The sequence below is a fragment of the Phragmites australis genome, chromosome 15 (genome assembly GCF_958298935.1).
Source record: "Phragmites australis chromosome 15, lpPhrAust1.1, whole genome shotgun sequence".
NCBI lineage: Eukaryota > Viridiplantae > Streptophyta > Magnoliopsida > Poales > Poaceae > Phragmites > Phragmites australis.
The window spans coordinates 27,214,990-27,234,048 of NC_084935.1; the positions used below are offsets into that span (position 1 = coordinate 27,214,990).

At 41.7% G+C, this 19,059-nt stretch overlaps 2 protein-coding genes across 8 annotated transcripts; both read left to right on the forward strand.

Moving 5' to 3' along the window:
* Nucleotides 1-8,440, forward strand: LOC133892013 (probable transcriptional regulator SLK2). Of its 6 annotated transcripts, none has more exons than XM_062332753.1 (11): nucleotides 1-186; nucleotides 816-956; nucleotides 1,830-2,513; nucleotides 2,600-2,728; nucleotides 3,104-3,152; nucleotides 5,151-5,365; nucleotides 5,518-5,586; nucleotides 6,010-6,110; nucleotides 6,265-6,358; nucleotides 6,520-6,589; nucleotides 7,256-8,440. In XM_062332753.1, exons 3-11 carry the CDS (start codon nucleotides 1,911-1,913, stop codon nucleotides 8,137-8,139), a joined length of 2,214 nt encoding a protein of 737 aa, XP_062188737.1. In that variant the 5' UTR covers nucleotides 1-186; nucleotides 816-956; nucleotides 1,830-1,910; the 3' UTR covers nucleotides 8,140-8,440. The 6 variants fall into 6 exon arrangements, with proteins under 6 accessions (XP_062188737.1, XP_062188739.1, XP_062188741.1 ...); XM_062332755.1 differs by having other exon boundaries at nucleotides 826-956; XM_062332758.1 differs by lacking the exon at nucleotides 1-186 and adding an exon at nucleotides 209-271.
* Nucleotides 8,441-12,927: 4,487 nt separating this feature from the next.
* Nucleotides 12,928-17,640, forward strand: LOC133892654 (BTB/POZ and MATH domain-containing protein 4-like). 2 transcript variants are annotated; one of them, XR_009904399.1, is made up of 5 exons: nucleotides 12,928-13,565; nucleotides 15,571-15,946; nucleotides 16,029-16,302; nucleotides 17,065-17,290; nucleotides 17,449-17,640. XR_009904399.1 is itself a non-coding variant. In XM_062333547.1 (4 exons), the coding sequence occupies exons 1-4, from the start codon at nucleotides 13,126-13,128 to the stop codon at nucleotides 17,267-17,269; spliced, it is 1,275 nt and encodes a 424-aa protein (XP_062189531.1). In that variant the 5' UTR covers nucleotides 12,935-13,125; the 3' UTR covers nucleotides 17,270-17,447. The 2 variants fall into 2 exon arrangements, 1 of the variants encoding a protein (XP_062189531.1); XM_062333547.1 differs by lacking the exon at nucleotides 17,449-17,640 and having other exon boundaries at nucleotides 12,935-13,565; nucleotides 17,085-17,447.
* The last annotated feature ends 1,419 nt before the right edge of the window (nucleotides 17,641-19,059 follow it).

The window sequence follows — 19,059 nt, forward strand, 5'->3', positions numbered from 1 at the left end:
CCGCGTCACTGCTGACGAGGACCCACCCCGATCTGACGGCTGGGATTGCCCGGTGGCCGGTCAAGGGCAGTCAAAGAGGGCTGCGCCCGGTCACCCCGCGGCGGGCGCCGTGAATCTACACACCAAGACACAAACGCAAGAGTAGGAGCAGGAGGAGAGAAAAATAATAGCAGCAGCAGCAGCAAGGTGAGATTTTTATGTTTCTTTTCGACAACGTGTTTGATTTTTCGGATTGGTTGTGACGGCGTTTGAGCAATTCATCCTCTTTCCGGTTCTCTCTCTCTCTCTCTCTATATATATATATATATTTGGGATTTTTGGTTGGATTTTTGTATGGGATTTTATGGGGTCGGTGCGTCCGGGTTCCCGCAATGCAGCGCTCGCCCGAATTCCGGGTTTCGAGGCGGAAATGGTGCTCTTGCTTGTTCTGTCGGAACTCGATTGCTTGCTTGTCGTTTCGATTTGGTTTGGGGTGAGTTTCGGTGCTAGGGTTCCATTCACCCTTGGAGAGCAAATTTTGGGGCCGACCAGCAATCTGTGTCCTTTCTTACTCCACCTGCAGTGCTATCCCTGTCTGGCTAGTTACTTAGCATCACTCTCTGTCATGCTCTTCTATCCTTTGGTCTAGGATTTTAGTCGTTGGAGTGGTATTTGGAGGATTTTACCAATTGTGCTTATGATTTCTTTTCTCGTTTCTGAGTTTCCAGTATTACTTTTGCAAGTTTATTCCTTTGCTTATCTCTGCTCTTTATGCTGTATAGTATCTCCTAGCTGGTTAAGTGTAGTGCTTTCAGCTAATTTTTTTGTTTGCTAAGATTGGTGCAGAAGATTATAGCTTCAGAGCATGTAGTAGCTCCGATGAATGGAGGAAGCTGATGAAAACAATAAAGAAAAAAGGAGAAGAAATCTTGTGCAGGCCCCGGGGGGGGGGGGGGGGGGGCTGCGGCGCCGAGCCGGTGAGTTTTCCAACCAACCCTCTTGCCCTCTCCAAGACCTGCATCTGCCTCCTCAACCTTACCACTGAGGCGCTGCCTGCTCCTACCTTGTGCGCTGTGGCGTTGGCGCACCATCTCCTTTGGCCAGCTCGTTGAAGCGCTGTACTTCCACGCCCGCAGCTGCTACAGCTTGGCCATAGCCCTGATAGTAAAACACTGATTTTGCGTTAGAAATCAGTAGTCTTGGGTAGGCTAAAAATTTATAACTTTTTAATCCAGTTTCACTGGATATTCAATGAGAGGTGTGCTCCATCTTAGTGTTAGATAGTAGCTCTAATCCACCGATGAACATCTTCGAATTGCTTTTAGGTATATCTTGAAGTTGATTCAAGGTTCCTTTTGTTTCCTTCTTGTAGTTTGATCCACTAAAGAAATATGGTGGGTTTGTATCTTGGTTATCCTCTGTTACTTCCCTTGCTCATCAGCCAGGGGGTTTGATTCTTTAGCTCTTGCAAAAGATAGGCCATCGGGTCTTGATATGGTGCTTGTTATCACTGTTTCACAATCTGCACTATTTTGCTAGGCTCACCTTTTGCAGAGATGAAAATGTTTCGACACTAGTTGGAAAATTGTTATGATTTGTTTCAAAATTAAAATTTAATGCCTTCTCCAATTCTAGATCGGATCAGCAATGGCATTTTAGTGTATGTTATTTGATCCTCAAAGTTCCTTGCCCAAAAAAAGCCTATATATGCTTTTGTGACTTAAGAAATGGGATATTGGTGGACTGTTAGTATATCTGCTGATTGTTTCAAGCAAAAAAATGATTGTAAAGTTTCATTGCGTCTTGCATGGGTTCAAAAAAATTCGCTAGTACTTACTCTTTCTTTACAGGTTCAAGCTAAAAATAATTGAAGAGCTTTATTAGTAATTGCCAGTTATGTGCCTTGCCATTATGCGAGATTCTTCAAGGTGATGACAGATGCCAACTCATCATTCTCTGGAGGTGCCCAGTTGCAGCCAACTACTATCATGAATACTGATTCATTCATGCGTGTTCCTGCCTCCCCAATATCATTTTCATCAAATAACATCTCTGGCTCTTCAGTCATTGATGGTTCCATCATGCAGCAAAGTCCACCCCAAGAGCAGGTGCAAAAGCAGATGTCTTCTAGTATTACATCACGACCTGTGATTGAGGCTGGTAGTGCATTGCATGCTCAGAAGAAATCAAGGATTGATGTTAGGCAAGATGATATACTGCAACATCAGCTCATTCAGCAGCTGCTCCATGGTCAGAGTTCTCTTCATCTTCAGGGGCAACAGAACCCACAGCTTCAAGGTTTGATCCAGCAGGATAAACTGGCACAGATTCAGCAACAACAGCAGCAGCAGTTGTTGCAACCATTCGCTCAGATACAACAATCTCAAATTGGCATCCCTCGTCAGCCTCAGCTCAGGCCACCACTAGCACAACCCAGAATGCAGCTAGCTGGACCTATTAGGTCTCCTGTCGAGAGTGGGCTTTGTTCTCGCAGGCTAATGCAGTATTTGTATCACAAGCGTCATCGTCCAGAGGTGAGTTTCTGCATTGTTTATATTGATCATGAGATTACAAGATACAAGCTCTTAGCTATACAATTTACTCGCACGCTGTCTTGTAGAATAATCCCATAACATACTGGAAGAAGCTTGTTGAGGAATATTTTGCACCACGGGCCAGAGAAAGATGGTGTGTGTCTTCTTATGAAAAAAGAGGGAATTCTTCAGTTTCTACTCCACAAACAGCTCTGGTTTGTTAAAAGTTCTCATAGTTGCATTTCTACCTGTGAGGGTACATTGCTGTTGCTTTTGTGGTCAACAGCACTTTCTACTTGATTGCAAAATAAGTTTGATTAGCATCTCCATAGAGTTCTGCTTGGATTATTGAGCACCACATTTAATTCATCAAGTATCTTTTACTGCCTGTGAAATAGAATTTATGGGTGTAGCTTTCTGTTGTAAAGAATTTTTATTGTTGCAATAGCTGAATAGGAAAGGCTGATTCTTTTGCCGCTGTGCATTATGGTCAATGTCAAGGAAACTATTCCTTGATTTTTTATATATGCAGAATGTAATGAGTATATTCATGTCACGCTTTATAGAATCCTATTTTGTCCATGCTACAGGATACATGGCGTTGTGACATTTGCAGTACTCATGGGGGGAAAGGATACGGTTAGTTGATTTTTTGTCAACTCTGGCAAACTATATTCCTTTTTTTTTCGACGCACAGAAGAGCTACGTATCTTTGTATCAAGAGAGAGAGAGAGAGAGAGAACACGGTGCATGTAACCTACAGTGGACTACTCGTGCACCGTTGACTTAAAAGGAGCGACCAACAACCTTAAGATTAAACCCTTAATTCGACCACAAGGCCATTAGGCCCTTGGCACCGGTAAGACACCAAATATTGATTTTTTCTTTGATAGCCTTAACTACGACCTACACACTAGGAGATGCACCATTGAACACGCAATCGTTATGGTGCTTCCAAATACTCCAAGCTCCTAAAATGATCAGCGAGTTGAGGCCCTTGTGGTGCTGTTTTTCAACTCTTCCGTGTGCATGTCTCCACCATTCGGCGAAATGAAGCTCAACCCCATTAGGAGAAAGGGAATGAAGACCAAGCCGAGCCAAGAGCTGATGCCAAACTTCTCTTGCAAACACACAACCAATAAGTAGATGTTGGATAGTTTCCTCCTCTTGATCACAAAGGGGGCAATGGTTAGGATGATGAAGTCCATGATGTTCCAAGCAATCAGCCGTTCAAACACAATTACGAATGGCCAACCATAAGAAGAACTTGCATTTCGAAGGAGCCCATGACTTCCAAAGTTGTTTCCAAGGTTCAAAACCTGTGACGCCTATGAAGTAACACATGTAAGCTGATTTGGTTGAAAAAAGGCCAGAGGAGGTGTGGCGCCATATGTGAGAATCTAGTGTCTCCAGCTATAGCTCAATCTCCTCCAAAATGTCCCAGAGTTGTAAATATTCCAATAGAACAACGACCGAAAGTGCACCCCGAATATCATGGGCCCAAGATCAAGCATGCAAGGCCTGAGCGATGGTTTTGTTCTTGATGAACCTCCTTGGAACTGCTGCTATTAAATTGGGAGCCAATTCAGCCAAAGAATGTCCTTGCAACCAACGGTCGGTCCAGAAGAGGGTATTTAAGCCATTGCCCACCTGGGATGTGGCCGATATAGCAAAAAATGGGGGGATGTTTTGGTGAACAGAAATCTGAAAACCTGCCCATGGACGGTTGGGCTGCGTTTTCCTCAGCCACAACCATCTCATCTTAAGCACCCAGCCGAGCTTTTCCAAGTTGTGGATACCAAGTCCCACGAACTCAAATGGCCGGCAAACCTTATCCCGTGCCACAAGACAATGACCACCGTCGATATCTTTCCTTCCCTTCCAAAGGAATCCTCGCTGAATTTTGTCAATGGCTCGAAGTGCCCACTTAGGCAGATCCATCGCAATCAAGGCATAGATAGGAATGGCTGTGAGAACAGCTTTAACCAATACCATCCTGCCGGGCCTAGTAATCAAAGAAGCTTTCCATGGCTGTGAGAATTGATTCTTTCATATCTTCAAATTCTTACTTTGCTCAGTTCCTCTTTGAAACCACTTACTCATCTGTTAACCAAACTCTATACTTTTTGGTAAATCTCTTGTGGTTTACATATAACCTTACTATTTTAGGCACGAACAAAGATGCAAGTATGCGATAACACAGATTGCAATATTGTTTTGTGCATAAGCATCAAGAACGAATAAAAATTATTTCATGAATACAGTGCTTGGTCAAGATTTTACCCACTGGACATGCATTTGAAAGGAATGGATGATCAACTACAAATGAAGAATATTTAGAACAGCATGGTGCCATCCCAGTAGTGTGTACTTTTTTCACATTGAATTTGTGGTAAAGCAAGATCAGTTTGTGATTTTGTGTCATCTACTTATCTTCTGTGCTCTGTGCAAATATTACTACCATAACATTGATGGACAACTTAGCATCTCTTTCTCAAGTAACTTTTTTATTTGTTCCTCATAATATCAGCGTGTTACTTTCGTAAACTATGATTTATTTTATGTTTTCCTGTATTCGATTTCATGTCTCGTCATCGAGCCCACTCAGCTAATATTGCCCTTTTATGTCTGATCCAGAGGCTACCTATGAAGTGCTTCCTAGACTCTGTCAAATTAGATTTGACCACGGTGTTATAGATGAATACCTATTCCTCGACATGCCCAATGAATTCTGGTTACCTAGTGGACTAATGCTGCTGGAGCATACGAAAGTTGTTCAAAAGAGTGTTTACGAACATCTACATGTTACACACGAGGGACACTTGAGAATCATATTCACACCAGAGTTAAAGGTATGTTGCTTTGGTTTAGTACCTTGAACATGCCATTTGCAATTTTTGGTAACATGTCCATGTTATGTGTAGCATTTGTAGACATGTAAATCATTTAAGTGAGGGGCAATTGATAATCATTTTTAGCTGCTGATTGCCTGTGAATTATGCAGATCATGTCCTGGGAGTTCTGTTCACGAAGACATGATGAGTATATCACTCGCAGGATTCTAGCACCACAGGTGTTCTTAGACCAGCACGCTGTTCCTGTTTAATTTGGCTACAAAACTGTGAATAATATATTTCCCTTTGCCTTGATATATAGTAGTATTGGTTTTATGTGTGTGTGTGTGTATGTTGGGTCATGGAACGCCTCTTTCTTATCACCACCAGTCTTATCTCACAGCTATACAGCTATTTGGTTTCTTCACCATTTTTCATATATGTACTGGAGCTCCAGACCACTGCACAAAACCCCAGAGAAGATCAAATATTATATTTTAACCCGTGATTCATGATAGTCTTAATTCTAATCTGTACTCTTTGAGGGTACATCCTAAGTGCATATTCCCTGTTTTACGTAAGTGTAACTCTTTTGCATGTCATATTTTTTAACTTCAGTGGCTGTGATATTTTATCTTCTACACATTATTCTGCCTTTTCAGGTGAATAATCTTCTGCAAGTTGCTCATAAATACCAAGCTGTTACCACTGAAAGTGGTCCTGCTGGGGTGTCAAACAATGATGCACAAACCATTTGCAACATGTTAGTGAACCTACTAAGTGTTCAATGCTGTAACATCCGTTTTCCAGTGATCTTTTAGCATGATAAATAAAAAAACATGTGTCAGGTTATATCTGGAGCAATCTTATTTCTGGTCTTATCAATGCAAAGATATAATTTTCTTTTGTACCATTAGGTTTGTGACTGCATCGCGGCAACTAGCAAAAAATCTGGAGCACCACACCTTAAATGAACATGGACTTTCTAAACGTTATGTTCGCTGCCTGCAGGTATAGAGTTTCCCTTGCACTACCTACTTTATTCAATATTATCCTATAATTCCTACTGAGATTTTACGTAATTATTAGCATGAGTATTGCATTGTTCCTTATATGCATCAAGCAGTACACTCATATGCATCAAGGACACTGATGACTATCTGCCTTATTAGATATCGGAGGTGGTGAATCACATGAAGGACTTGATTGAGTTCACCAACAAGAATAATCTTGGTCCTATAGGTATGATCACGCTCCCCAGTCACTGTCTTCAGTTCTCACCTAGTTGCCAATCATTTAGCTGTGTGAATATGTTTTTGTAAAGGAGGTTCCTGACCAAGTTTTGTCCACTGTTTGCATGAAGATGGTAGTCAATGGTATTGAATTATATTCTATAATTTCTTTAGAAAAATTGAATTGCTAGCCCAAGTTCTGTTGTACGAGAAAAACCTACAGCACTAGAAACTACTTTTGAACCATAAAGGGTCAAATTCAGCCAATGCTATGTGATAACTTGGTAAACTCAGTTGTTTTTTGACTAAATGGAGCTGGACAAGTTTATAGTGAGTTATAGAGATTCGAAGAAAATGAAGAAACACTAGTGGTGTCTGTACACAAAGTGTATGTAGTGGGAAGTTAAGCATCTTATCTACGATCGGTGTTGCTTCATTTGTTTTTGCTGCTAGTGATAGCAAAGCAATAAAGTAACAAAACAGTTCTTTTCGAACTAAAACATAACAGTTTTTTTAGGGTAAAAGTAACATAACAGTTAAAGAGAGAATGTGGACAGTAGCAAAGACTGTAGCTTTTCCGTCCGGAAAATACATTAATATTCTGATATGCATAGCAGTTCCTGCTTGCCCTATCAAACTGTGGTGTTCTTTTAATGTTCTCTGTGTTCATCTGCAGAGGGCCTGAACAAGTATGGCAAACCAACTGTACCAAAGCTTCCTGTACAGAATCCGCATGATGCAAAACAACTCATGGCTGCTGCTGTTCTTCCCAATGACCAGAGCACCACCAAAGTCATGGGGGTCAAACAAGAAATAAGTGCCCATGTGGACAACGGAACTCCTGGTGTTGGAGTAGTTGGTAATAATACTCCACAGAATGCTGCAGCTCTAAACAATTACCAGAATATGCTCAGAAGCTCCAGTGCAAATCAGAGTCTACTTCGGCAGGAAGCGTCCAGTGCCTTCAAAGGTCCTGCAGCAATGCACAATGGCATACAGTTGGAAGCATCTAGATCCTTCCATGGACCTAGCCAAGTGCAACTTGCGCAGTTCCAACGTACTGTGTCATTTCAGCATCCAATGCCCCAGCAGAACTATCACCAGGGCTTGAGTGTGAGCCCACAATACCAGCAGCATGTGATTCACCAGCTGCTGCAAGAAGTTAAGAACACTAACAGCCGAGCTTTGGTGCGGCAACCACCTCGAGATACCCCCAATGTAAACAGTGGTCTCGCATCAGGTGCTGCTAACACCAACAGTGCTGCTTCTGGAGAGCAGGCACGGCGAGTCAACAACGGCATGGTAAAGGGTGCAGCTGCAGTCGGAACCGGGCCTAGCAATGTTATCAACAGTACAGCCAGCATCGTCCCCAGCAGAAGCAACAGTTTCAAGTCGGTTAGCAGCATTCCAGCCGCTGCTACTGGAGGCAATGCCGCAACCTCTAAAGCCGAGTCCTTCCACGAAATGGATGAGCTCGACCCTCTCATTACTAACGAACTGGTGGAAAGCGGGCTGTTCATGGGGGACCAGGACGGTACCGGATTCTCGTGGAACATGTGAAAGACAGTGTAGAAACGTAACACTGCTCTGTGAGTTAACTGTAAGTGTGAAGCAACAGCCTGCTTGGCTGCTACTGTGGAAACTGGAGAGTGGCGATGGAAAGTTGCCCTAGATTCTAGTTTCTCTTTATTTTCCTTCTCCTTTCTGGAGGTTTTTTTTTTGTAGTATTGCCATTTCGGACAGTTTCTAATGATCATGCACTGATGTAACTTCAGATGTGTGAGATAGTGAGTTGGATTTTGCTTGCAAATTGGAGAGAAGTGCGTCACAGAGTTATCAGAATGTCTTGCTGTGATTGTCATAGCAGTATCTCTCCATTGTATAATTTTCTTGCTAAGCAGCAAGCACCACAATTCCGATCCTGGTCCCACCCCAAGCCATGGCGTTGTTGACCTGAGCAGTGAGCACCGGGAATGCATGCTCTGTGTATGCATTGCATGCATCCCTGCAGCACAGCTTGAAACGACGATCCATGGACGAGGGTGCGTAACGAGTGCTGTTAGACTTGCATTCGTCCTCCAAGGTGTAACAATGACATATTCATGCACCTACGATCGCATATAGAAAGCATGACGCCTTTGCTTGGTATCTCAAGATAACGCTCGTTGAAACGGTGCTGCCGGACAATAACAGGGTCGATGCGTGCTCTGAACACCAGAATCCACACCGTAGCTTGATGACCTAAGTTGCAAGTCGCCACAAACGCTAGAGACCTCAACTCTACCTTCAGCAGTATAAACTTGAAACAGCAATTGCTTCGTAGTCTTCCAATCAGTCGTGAAAGAACCAAGGAAGACATACAAAAGGAAAATAGATCATATGCCGTGATTCTCTATGATACAATATTGTATCAACTTCGTTGTCTTACATTTGGAAGATTAGAATCTCTCGACGGTACTAAAGTGAACCGTAATGTTCTACTACTTTCTGTTACATTCCGGTCGAAACTTTGTTTACAGCCCTGAACCGTGTTTCTTCTTTGAGATGGAACCAATGCTCCATTACTTCGCTATTTGAGAGGGCTGCCGAACCAACTGGTTTCTGGAGGCAGCTCTCGGGGGAGCGATTCGGATTCGAGCCTTGGGCTCTCCCCTGGAGATACTCGTGCAGCTCCTGTGCAGCTGTGTGAGTGTGAGTCTCATCTTTTTTATAAAAAAAACATTGTTAAAGACGCCTAGACACCTAGCGGCTATCAGGACCAGCCCGGCCCGAGCAAAGCCCTGGCTTTTGCTTAGGTCTAGTGGCTAGTAGGTCAGAGTCCTTGGCGCTAGGGGTGGGCAAATAATCCAAAAACTGAAGAAAGAATTGAAACAACCGATTTTTGCTGTTTATTCAGTTTTCTACTCGGTTTCTAAATTGTTACTAATCAATTTTCACTTTGTAATCCGGTTTTCAATTTTCAAAAACCAAACTAACCTAATAAACAAAATTGATATATATGCCATAGAAATATATATTTCACATAACCCAATAAACCCAACATAATAGCTATAACAAGATGCTGAAATTTCAGCTCAAAAATCAAAACAAAAATCAAAACCAAAAAAAAAACTTGAAAAACTTATAAGGGAACCAATAGAGGGAAACTAGAAGGAGGGGAATTTAAGCATATGCAAAAAATATAAATTTCATTACTCAAATAGATCAGCCCTATTTTAAACGGATTATAAAGATTTACTCTCAAAACTCTCATTTATTACATAGGCTAAGCACTCATCATTATCTCATCTAAACCCTAACTCTAAGGCTCTCAAATGGGTGGTACAAAAGGCTTAAGTGGCTGGTTTAAACTCTCTTATAGCCATATCTCTTTATTTATAGGCCTAGGAAACTTGGTCCCTAAGTTTCTTAGCTTTTCCTGAAAATACTCTTATCTTGTAGTACACTCATACCTACCACCAAGGATATTTTGATTCATTTTCTTCTCCATTCATCGGACGGCCATGGCGCCTTCACGACTTAGTTTCGTCTCGATGCAAGTTTCGTGATGGTGCCACATACTCCTCCATTCCTCCTACGGTTTTGAGGCCAAACTGCGAAACCGCCTGCACGCTTCTCAAAACGTGACTCACCGACTTCTTACACATTAAGCAAGCGCTTCGATGTTGATGCGTGTACTCCGTCATGCGATCCTGACCGTCAGCAAGTCTCTCCTACTCCCGATCCCTCGAGTCATCTTGTCACTTGCATCGGCATCCCCTTTGCTTGACTTTGTCAATACTCCATCTCCATCCGCCTTCAATACTTTGCTTGACCTCCACGTGTTCAGCTAGGGTCACCCATGACTCCGCTCGGCCTCCTTGATCGTGTGGCACCAAGCATTTCGCTTGGCTCCGATCATCCCACCGTCGACCGTCAAGTTGCATCCATCACCTGCATACCATGAGATAAACAAATACATATTTTCAACTCCAATTCCAATTAATCCATAATCAATATGCTCAAATGAAATCTCAAATCAATTCAAATCACATCAAAGCTCATGCAAAACCGAAGATCATCAAACCAAATAAATAACAATATCAAACACTCATAACAAGTAAACTAAGGCACATTTTAACTTGGTTTCATCATCCATGGTGAAGTCTTTTGGTGTGTGCATATACCTTCATGTTGAGGTCTACGGGCGTCCAACGTAGCTTTGATCATCCTCTTGTACCGACAACTATGCTGCACTGCGACCTTGCAGCTTCGGTTCTCTCGGAGGGATCGTGCTTCTATACAAAGCCTGGTGGTTGCATGCACCATCTCTAAGGGAGTCTCTTTTTCGAGACTAGAATCTCTTTAGAAGAGGTTTTCTTTCGTTCAGTGTTTTAATAGTTTTTGTCATAAAAGAATTTCTAAAATTGTTCCCTTCGAAATGAGATTATCTTTACTTTATCTTCACAAATCTTTTAGAAGAAAAACTGTTAGAAATGAGAAAAAATAAAAAAATAAATAAAGAGGAGAATTAGAAAGGAAATAAAATAAAAAGAATATGGTTGAAATGGTCTAATAAGTGTCCTACCTTTTGAGAGACAGCTTCCGATCACGCTTTTTTTGGCGTTAGTATTACGCCGCACTGGAATCCTGAAGCCTCACCGGTCTCCGACTGGTTTTGCTGCACATATAGCGAACCTCCTGGTGGTCGCATCCACAGCTGACTGCTTTTTGTTAGAAACGGCTTGCTTTGCTAGTCTCCTACTCGGAGCATATTTTTGTTGCAGCCATGCTATACTCATTACAGACTCATAATGCACTTTATAAGGCTAAAATCCTGTTGTGTTTGTACGTGTTCTTGCTGCATGTTAGTTCTATGTGATGTCTTCGGTCAATAGCGGCCTCATGTTAACCGATGAAAGTGGTTGCTAATATTTTTGACTTTGCTAATACTTCCATTTACGCTATTCCGGGTTCTTATGATCTGCTTCTGAACCATATATGTCTAGAAGAAACATGCAAATGCACCTGCTCTTACCGGGCTAGTACTTTTTTTTACCTCCAACCATTCATGTTACTTAATTTCTAGCATATATATATATATATATATATATATATATATATATATATATATATATATATATATATATATATATATATATGTGTGTGTTCACTACATAGAGTGCCAAGACAAAACTTATGTTTCTACAATGCAGCGCACACTCATGCACAGCACTACATTTTTTTAATGCCCCTCTCTACCGGCAGCCTCCACTACTATATAAAAGGGTCGAACTCGATCAAGTCAAACTGACTTGGCTACATGACAAGGTGAAACTGACTGAGTCCATCAAGTCCGACTCGAGCCGAACACACCCTTCCACAACAGTGTCATATCCCGCCACACCATGCCACCTACAACAAACCAATCGTGCGTGAATTCCCAATTCCCAGCGTTCCCCAAAAGAACACTAACCCTAGCTACCACGGACGGTGACGCCTCGCCACCAGCGACGCATGTGCCCCCACATCCTCCGCCCACCGCCGCCTCGGCGTGGGACATTTCAGCGTCGTTGACGAGCTCACAGTAATATAAATGTGCAGTTAACTAGGTTATCAAACCTCTTTTAATTTACATAATTGGTCAGTTGTGCTACATGTGGAATGGTAGACTAGCTACCTATTAGACATTGGTGGATCCACTTGGGGGCATTAATCCTCTATCCTGAGCGTATTTGGAAGCCCCTGTTCAATTTTTGTCCTTAGAAAAGGAGGAAAAAGAAAAGAAAATGAGGAGGAAGAATAAGACGTAGAACCCCTATTTCATGGCTTTAGATCTGCCACTGCTTGTAGATTCTCAAGTTGCAGCCATGCTATACACATTGCAGACTCCGAATGCATTTTATAAGACTAATATCTTGTTATGCCTGCACTTGTTCTTACTACATATTGGTTCTCTGTGGATGTCTTTAGTCGATAGTGACTTCATGATAACCGATAAAAGTGGATGCCAATATTTTTGACTTGTCAATACTTTCCTCTACACTATCTCGAATTATTATGATCCGCTTCTGAACCATAAATGCATAGGAGAAATATACAAATACATCTGCTCTTACCATGCTACTTTTTTTATCTCTAACGCTCTTATTCCATTCATATTACTTTCTATCATATATAGATAAAACATATGCCTTCGCTATATAAAATTATACCATTAGTCTTATTTAGACACGTGATAAATCGTACTCTCTGAAAAAGATTGTTCGCTGCATAAAGCACCGAAACAAAACGATGCCTACAATGCAGCGCTCGCTCATGCACTGCGTTTTTTAATGCTCCCTCTCCGCCAGCGTACGCGCCGCCGGTCTCCACTAGTATATAAAAGGGTCGAGCTGACCTGGGCGAGACTGACCGAGTCCACCAAGTCCGACCCGAGCCGAACGCTCGGCTCGCAGCTTCGCCTTCCACAGCGGCGTCGCGTCCGGCCCCACCCGCAACGAACCAACCGTGCCCGAATTCCCCAATTCCTCGCCTCCCCCACCCGAACCCTAACCCTAGCCCGCCATGGACGGCGACGCCTCGCCGGCGGCGGCGCACGTGCCCCCACCTCCTCCGCCCGCCGCCGCCCCGGCGCGGGACATGTCGGCGTCGCCGACGAGCTCGCGGTCCGTGACGGAGACGGTGAACGGGTCCCACCGCTTCGTGATCCAGGGCTACTCGCTCGCCAAGGGCATGGGCGTGGGGAAGCACATCGCCAGCGAGACCTTCACCGTGGGCGGGTACCAGTGGGCGGTCTACTTCTACCCCGACGGGAAGAACCCCGAGGACAACTCCGCCTACGTCTCCGTCTTCATCGCGCTCGCCTCCGAGGGCACCGACGTCCGCGCGCTCTTCGAGCTCACGCTCCTCGACCAGAGCGGCAAGGGCAAGCACAAGGTCCACTCCCACTTCGACCGCTCCCTCGAGTCCGGGCCGTACACCCTCAAGTACCGTGGCTCCATGTGGTAAGCACCGCGCTGATCCCTCCTGGCCCACTTCTGTCGTGCTTGTTCAATATTCTATCGTGTTAGGTTTGTTACAAGTATAAGATTGTTCTTATTGTGACGAATTGGCATGCCCAGAGGGTTTAGTCGGTATTAGAATTATAGCTTATGGTTCAATTGGGGTTGATGTGGGTGTGAATGGCTCTGGTACAGTGATGGATTTTGGTACATGCAGGCCCGTGGTACGATCGTGCGGCTTTCCACCCAGGTCAGATGGCCACGTTGTAAACTAAAAAACTTTTCTGCTCCTCACTCAATATGAAAACGGCAGAACTCCTGCCTGTTTCCGCGAAAAAAAGGTGTTGTTTGGGTTTATGATGTGGTTAAGATGCAAAATTTTACTCCAGTGATTTAGTTGGACTTGGTGCTGGTTTTTGTAGGTGTGGAACTGTGGATACGACTTCATGGATATTTTGCTGTGCACAATTGTCAATTTTGTGATAATTAGTTGTCCATTTTGATGTTTCCTAGTCATGTGGGTTTCCCATTAATGATGTTGGTAGTTCTGTTTGAATTCCAGTTCTTATGTGTGTGTATGGTTATGACTTATGAATTTCGAGTCGTTTGTTTGGTTTGCTCCTTTAGTTTGGATGTGGTGGTGTTCATATGCTTCACTGATAAATTGCTTGCGCACTGGTAAATTGCCGCTGTTGAAATTATAGAACATAGATATCATGGGATTATTGACCTTCCTGCTTGAAATATTATCACATAAAAGTAGTTGGTCTGTGCAATTGTAATTTTTGGTGTTCCAGCGTGTTCATATATGCTTTGAAATCTGAATGTCCAACTGTCCAAGCTTAAATATATTTTTCAGTTGCTATAGTTTGTTTGACAGTTGTTGTAGTCTAACAGTGAACTGATGTTTAACTTTTGAGTGCCTTCATGCTAAAGCGTATTGGCATTTTGTCAGATTCCTGTTTGTTTCCCACTTTCCTGACAGCCTCCTGAGATGGCAGTTATCCTTATGTATTTGAATTTGATCATCATTTCGATAAACCTGTATCCAGTTTTGCATCAAATTGATGTGAGAGTAGAACTGAAATTTGGAGTTACACAGTGATGCATGTTTTTTATTAGTTTTACTAGGTTATGTGTTGAATCAATGGACACGAGCCTGAGTTGGAATCATGCAGCTGCCAGGACTGTTCCATTGACTTGGTTGCCTTTTTCTTTCAGTGAAAGAAATCTTGAACCTTGCCTGGAATTAGTTACATCCTTATGCTTATATGCATTTGTTTTATTTTCTTCGGTTTGATTAATTCGACGCTTTGTTGTCTGAGGTCCCTGGATTTGATATTTTGGTCTGGCTTGTATGTTTAGTAATATGATGGTATGTTTGGTAGTGCTGCAAAGCTGCAATTATCTGCAGTGATTCTATGCACAAGCATATAATTCGGAATTTGTATTGTCTATTAGATATCACCTCAATATTTTTTTCCTTTTTTGTGGGGTGGGGATGGGGGTGGGGAGGTGATATGAAATAATTTTATTAAGTGGCAAACCACAATTAGTTTCTTTAATCTGTTATGTTATTCCTACTGGTACTCTTGATAGTTTATTACTCCATCTAGTCATAAATTCCTGTGATTTCAGGATGTATGTGGTCAAACTTTTGTATCTTTGATTAATAATACCTTTTCAGTATTTTGATAGGTCACATGAAAATGGTATGGATAGATTCATCGTACATAATGTTTTCAGAATCTTATAAATATAATATAATAAATTACTCTGGTGAAAGTTGCATCTCGGATACGGTGAAAAGCGAATAACATCATGAACCTTTTGCTTTAGGTAGTTTTTGTACATGTGGAACCAATTTGATCGCAGCTTGTCTGACGCATTCACAATGTGAATTGGGAGTGATGGATTAAGGCTTGCTGAACTTTTCTCTATTGCGCCTTTCAATGAAGGACAGCTTTTCAGCCTCTGAGAATCAAATTTACATGCATCCTTGTTTCAGGGGTTACAAACGGTTCTTTCGGCGAACTTCTCTTGAGACATCAGACTTTCTTAAAGATGATTGCCTGAAGATAAATTGCACTGTGGGTGTTGTGGTCTCAACTATTGATTACTCCAGACCACACTCTATCCATGTTCCAGACTCAGATATTGGATATCATTTTGGTTCGATGTTGGACAATCAGGAGGGTGTTGATGTCATTCTTAATGTGGGAGGAGAGAGGTTTCATGCCCATAAGTTAGTGTTGGCTGCACGATCTCCTGTATTCAGATCTCAATTTTTTGATGATGAGTCGGATGGAGAGAAGAGTGAGGTTGATGAGAGCGATGAAGTGAAAGAGTTTGCTATTGATGATATGGAGCCAAAAGTTTTTAAGGTGTGTTGCTGTTTTTGTGTTGATGTATCCTTCCAGTATAATGACAACTGGCCAGTAATTACCATGTGAATGTTTCTTGCAGGCGATGCTTCATTTCATCTATAGTGATTCCCTTGTTGATGATAACGAGTTGGGTGCATCAAGCTCTGACGGTTCTATCTTCGATACTCTGGCAGCAAAGTTGTTGGCTGCAGCAGACAAGTATGACTTAGCAAGACTAAGATTGCTATGTGAGTCTTACCTGTGCAAGGGCATTTCTGTGACGTCAGTTGCGAGTACACTAGCATTGGCTGATCGTCACCATGCTATGGAGCTTAAAGCTGTTTGCCTAAAATTTGCTGCAGAAAACCTTTCAGGTACTTACACTTCTAATTTTTCCACATCAAATCTAGTTTACATTCATCACATCCAAGCGGCCCAATATTTGCTACCTAAATTCTTGTAATACATAGATGCTTCAATTTTTCATTTTAAGGACAGGTTGCATGAGCCACGCACATTATCTGTACAGATCGCTAGGGATTCAAATAATCATATCTGTAGATCACCAGAGTGCTATGTTGGTCAGATAGGATTTCTTATTTTTACATATGTATTTTGACAACCTAAATAATGTAAAAGATTTTTGAAGTATCAGGAATTCAGTAAGAGGTAGCAGCTATGCATTAGTGTTCTGGTTTTTATAACTAGAAGATAGTTACTCAAGAAGATTTTTTATAGCCAGGGAACAATTATAACCATTATTGTTTGGTTGAATGAATATAATGCTGGATTGCAACATGTTGTTAGCAGGTTTTTGATGTGACAAAATATGAAATATGACATGCTATATTATAATAGCTATTGTACGAATGCCAATGGAGACATACGATTAGGTGAACGAGTATCTAGTTTCTTTATCAGCCTAGAATTTTTGCTACTGTGCCTTCTTACATTGTTTAAATTCTGTTAAGATATCCATTTTAGTATTTGGTAATTCCAGATTATTCTGCAATACTGCCAAGAAAATTATCGTTTCCACATACCATCGTTGGACCTTTTTGTTGCTTTATTTGTGCAATTAAGTTTGTGACACTCCTTGTGCAATTAAATCTATAAAGGTCCATAACACATTCCAGATACCCTTATGTCTCTGCAGCTGTAATCCGGACTGAGGGGTTTGATTACCTCAAGGACAACTGCCCATCGCTACAGTCAGAGATACTGAAAACTGTTGCCGGGTGCGAGGAAGAGTGCAGTAGCGGCGGGAAGAGCCAGAGCGTTTTGGGGCAGCTCTCAGACGGTGGTGACACCAGTGGCCGCAGGGTTAGGCCAAGAATTTAAGATCACCCCAGAACTGACATGGTTAGCCAGCTCTTGCTCTGTAAATGACGACGAAAATTTGTTATGTATGTGAAGAAAACAATTTTAAATAGCTGTGACTAGTTGTATCTTATCACGCACTTCTTACATCTTAACTGTTGTATTGTTTATAATTAGTCGATTGTTTGATCTTGCAACAGTTACTGAATTGATGTGAAGATACATGTTTGCAGCAGTTATCTGTCACTAACAGATTGATTTAGCTGTACTCTTCTCTCAAATGAACGGTAACAGAAGAACTGAATTATGTCGTGATGCTCAGATGTAGTCATTTTACTAAACAATACGAAAGACTGGAGAGTAAAGAGATTAGTTGATTGGAGGTGACAGAATTTTGAGCCTGTGGGCAAGTTTTATTCGCTTCTGCGTCATATGTTATTATTTGGAATTTTACTATGGAGCTCCAGGCTTGTATCCGTGATTTTCATGGTGTACGTCACATACTGCGTACATGATAAGTGCTAATCGATCAATAGATGCTAATGCAGACATAATTTTCGAGGTTTGAGCCAAGATTGGCTGATGAATATATATATATATATATACAACCTGTTGAAGAGAGCCAGGAAGGAGTATTTACAAATGGTATTCCACCATTGTTAATTCTTCCAGCTAGTCGTGTGTCCTAATTCCTTATCGATCGAATAGTAATAATAACCATCATTAAATTACACAAGTGGAGTACCGACTACCTCCGTTTCTCCGTCTTCTTACTTATCACTAATGGGTTACTGTAGTAATTTTGATATTTTGTTTTTTTTTCTATGAAAAATTTAGAGATATTTAAAAATTTCGTATCGTTAGGTTCAATTTAAAATGTACTTTATTAGTATCGTATACTTTTAAGGATTTATAATTAAAAAATGTACGGTTAAAATTGCAATAGTAAATTATTTGTGACAAATAAATGAAAATGGAGGTAATTTCCTCTGAGAACATTCCCTTCGTTTTTCAATTTTGACCAAACACGTATACCAAGGTATACTAATGATAGTACTAATTTTAAATGAAAAATGACAAAAATACCCTTAGAAACTAACCCAAATATTCTAAACCTACCGTAAATAGACGAGTAAGAGATATTTTGTAAGGATAAAATTGAAAATTACGTAAAAAAAGTAAAATGATAAATATTTAAAAACAAATAAAATGGTCAAAATAACGAGTATTCGGAGGAAGTATTACAGTGGATAGTAAATTGATTGATTGACATGTCAAATCGAGTAGGAATCTAGGCCGGCGATTGATTTCCTGTGGCCAGCAAAAGAGTACGGGCCAGCGAGCAGCTTTTCTCAGGGCAATTTCAGTGGTATGGAACATGTTGAAGCAGAAATGGCGATTGACTGACATGTTGTAGTCATTTCTTAAAAACAGTAGCTAGAGAGAAGAGAAATATGTTGAAGTGGAGGCGAAGTTAATATGGAGTGAAATTTTGTTTATAGGTTGAGGAATTTTGGAGAGCTAGTTTTTAAAGAAAAAGAAAATAAAAGATAAATCTAGGTATGAAGAATTAGAAAAGAAATTTTTGAGAAATGTGTTGAGAGAAGTAATAAATTGCAGTCGGAGATAACCCACCACCAGATGCCGCCAGCCAAGCCGGTCCCACCACCAGATGCGATACCCACCCACCCTTCGGCGCCGCCCACGTCCACACCACTTCACGCCCGAACCCCACTGACCTGTGGACCCTGCAGAGTCACCAACCATCCGACCTCACATGTCAGCGGCGCAAGTTGCGCACGAAGAGGGCG

Bases quoted from the DNA above. Each gene is read 5' to 3' on its own strand.
- LOC133892654 (XM_062333547.1), top strand. From the start codon at position 13,126: ATGGACGGCGACGCCTCGCCGGCGGCGGCGCACGTGCCCCCACCTCCT. The intron at 13,566-15,570 runs GTAAGCACCGCG...TCCTTGTTTCAG, and splicing joins AAGTACCGTGGCTCCATGTG to GGGTTACAAACGGTTCTTTC. The intron at 16,303-17,084 runs GTACTTACACTT...ATGTCTCTGCAG, and splicing joins TGCTGCAGAAAACCTTTCAG to CTGTAATCCGGACTGAGGGG.
- LOC133892013 (XM_062332753.1), top strand. From the start codon at position 1,911: ATGACAGATGCCAACTCATCATTCTCTGGAGGTGCCCAGTTGCAGCCA. The intron at 2,514-2,599 runs GTGAGTTTCTGC...GCTGTCTTGTAG, and splicing joins ACAAGCGTCATCGTCCAGAG to AATAATCCCATAACATACTG. The intron at 6,111-6,264 runs GTTAGTGAACCT...TTGTACCATTAG, and splicing joins GCACAAACCATTTGCAACAT to GTTTGTGACTGCATCGCGGC.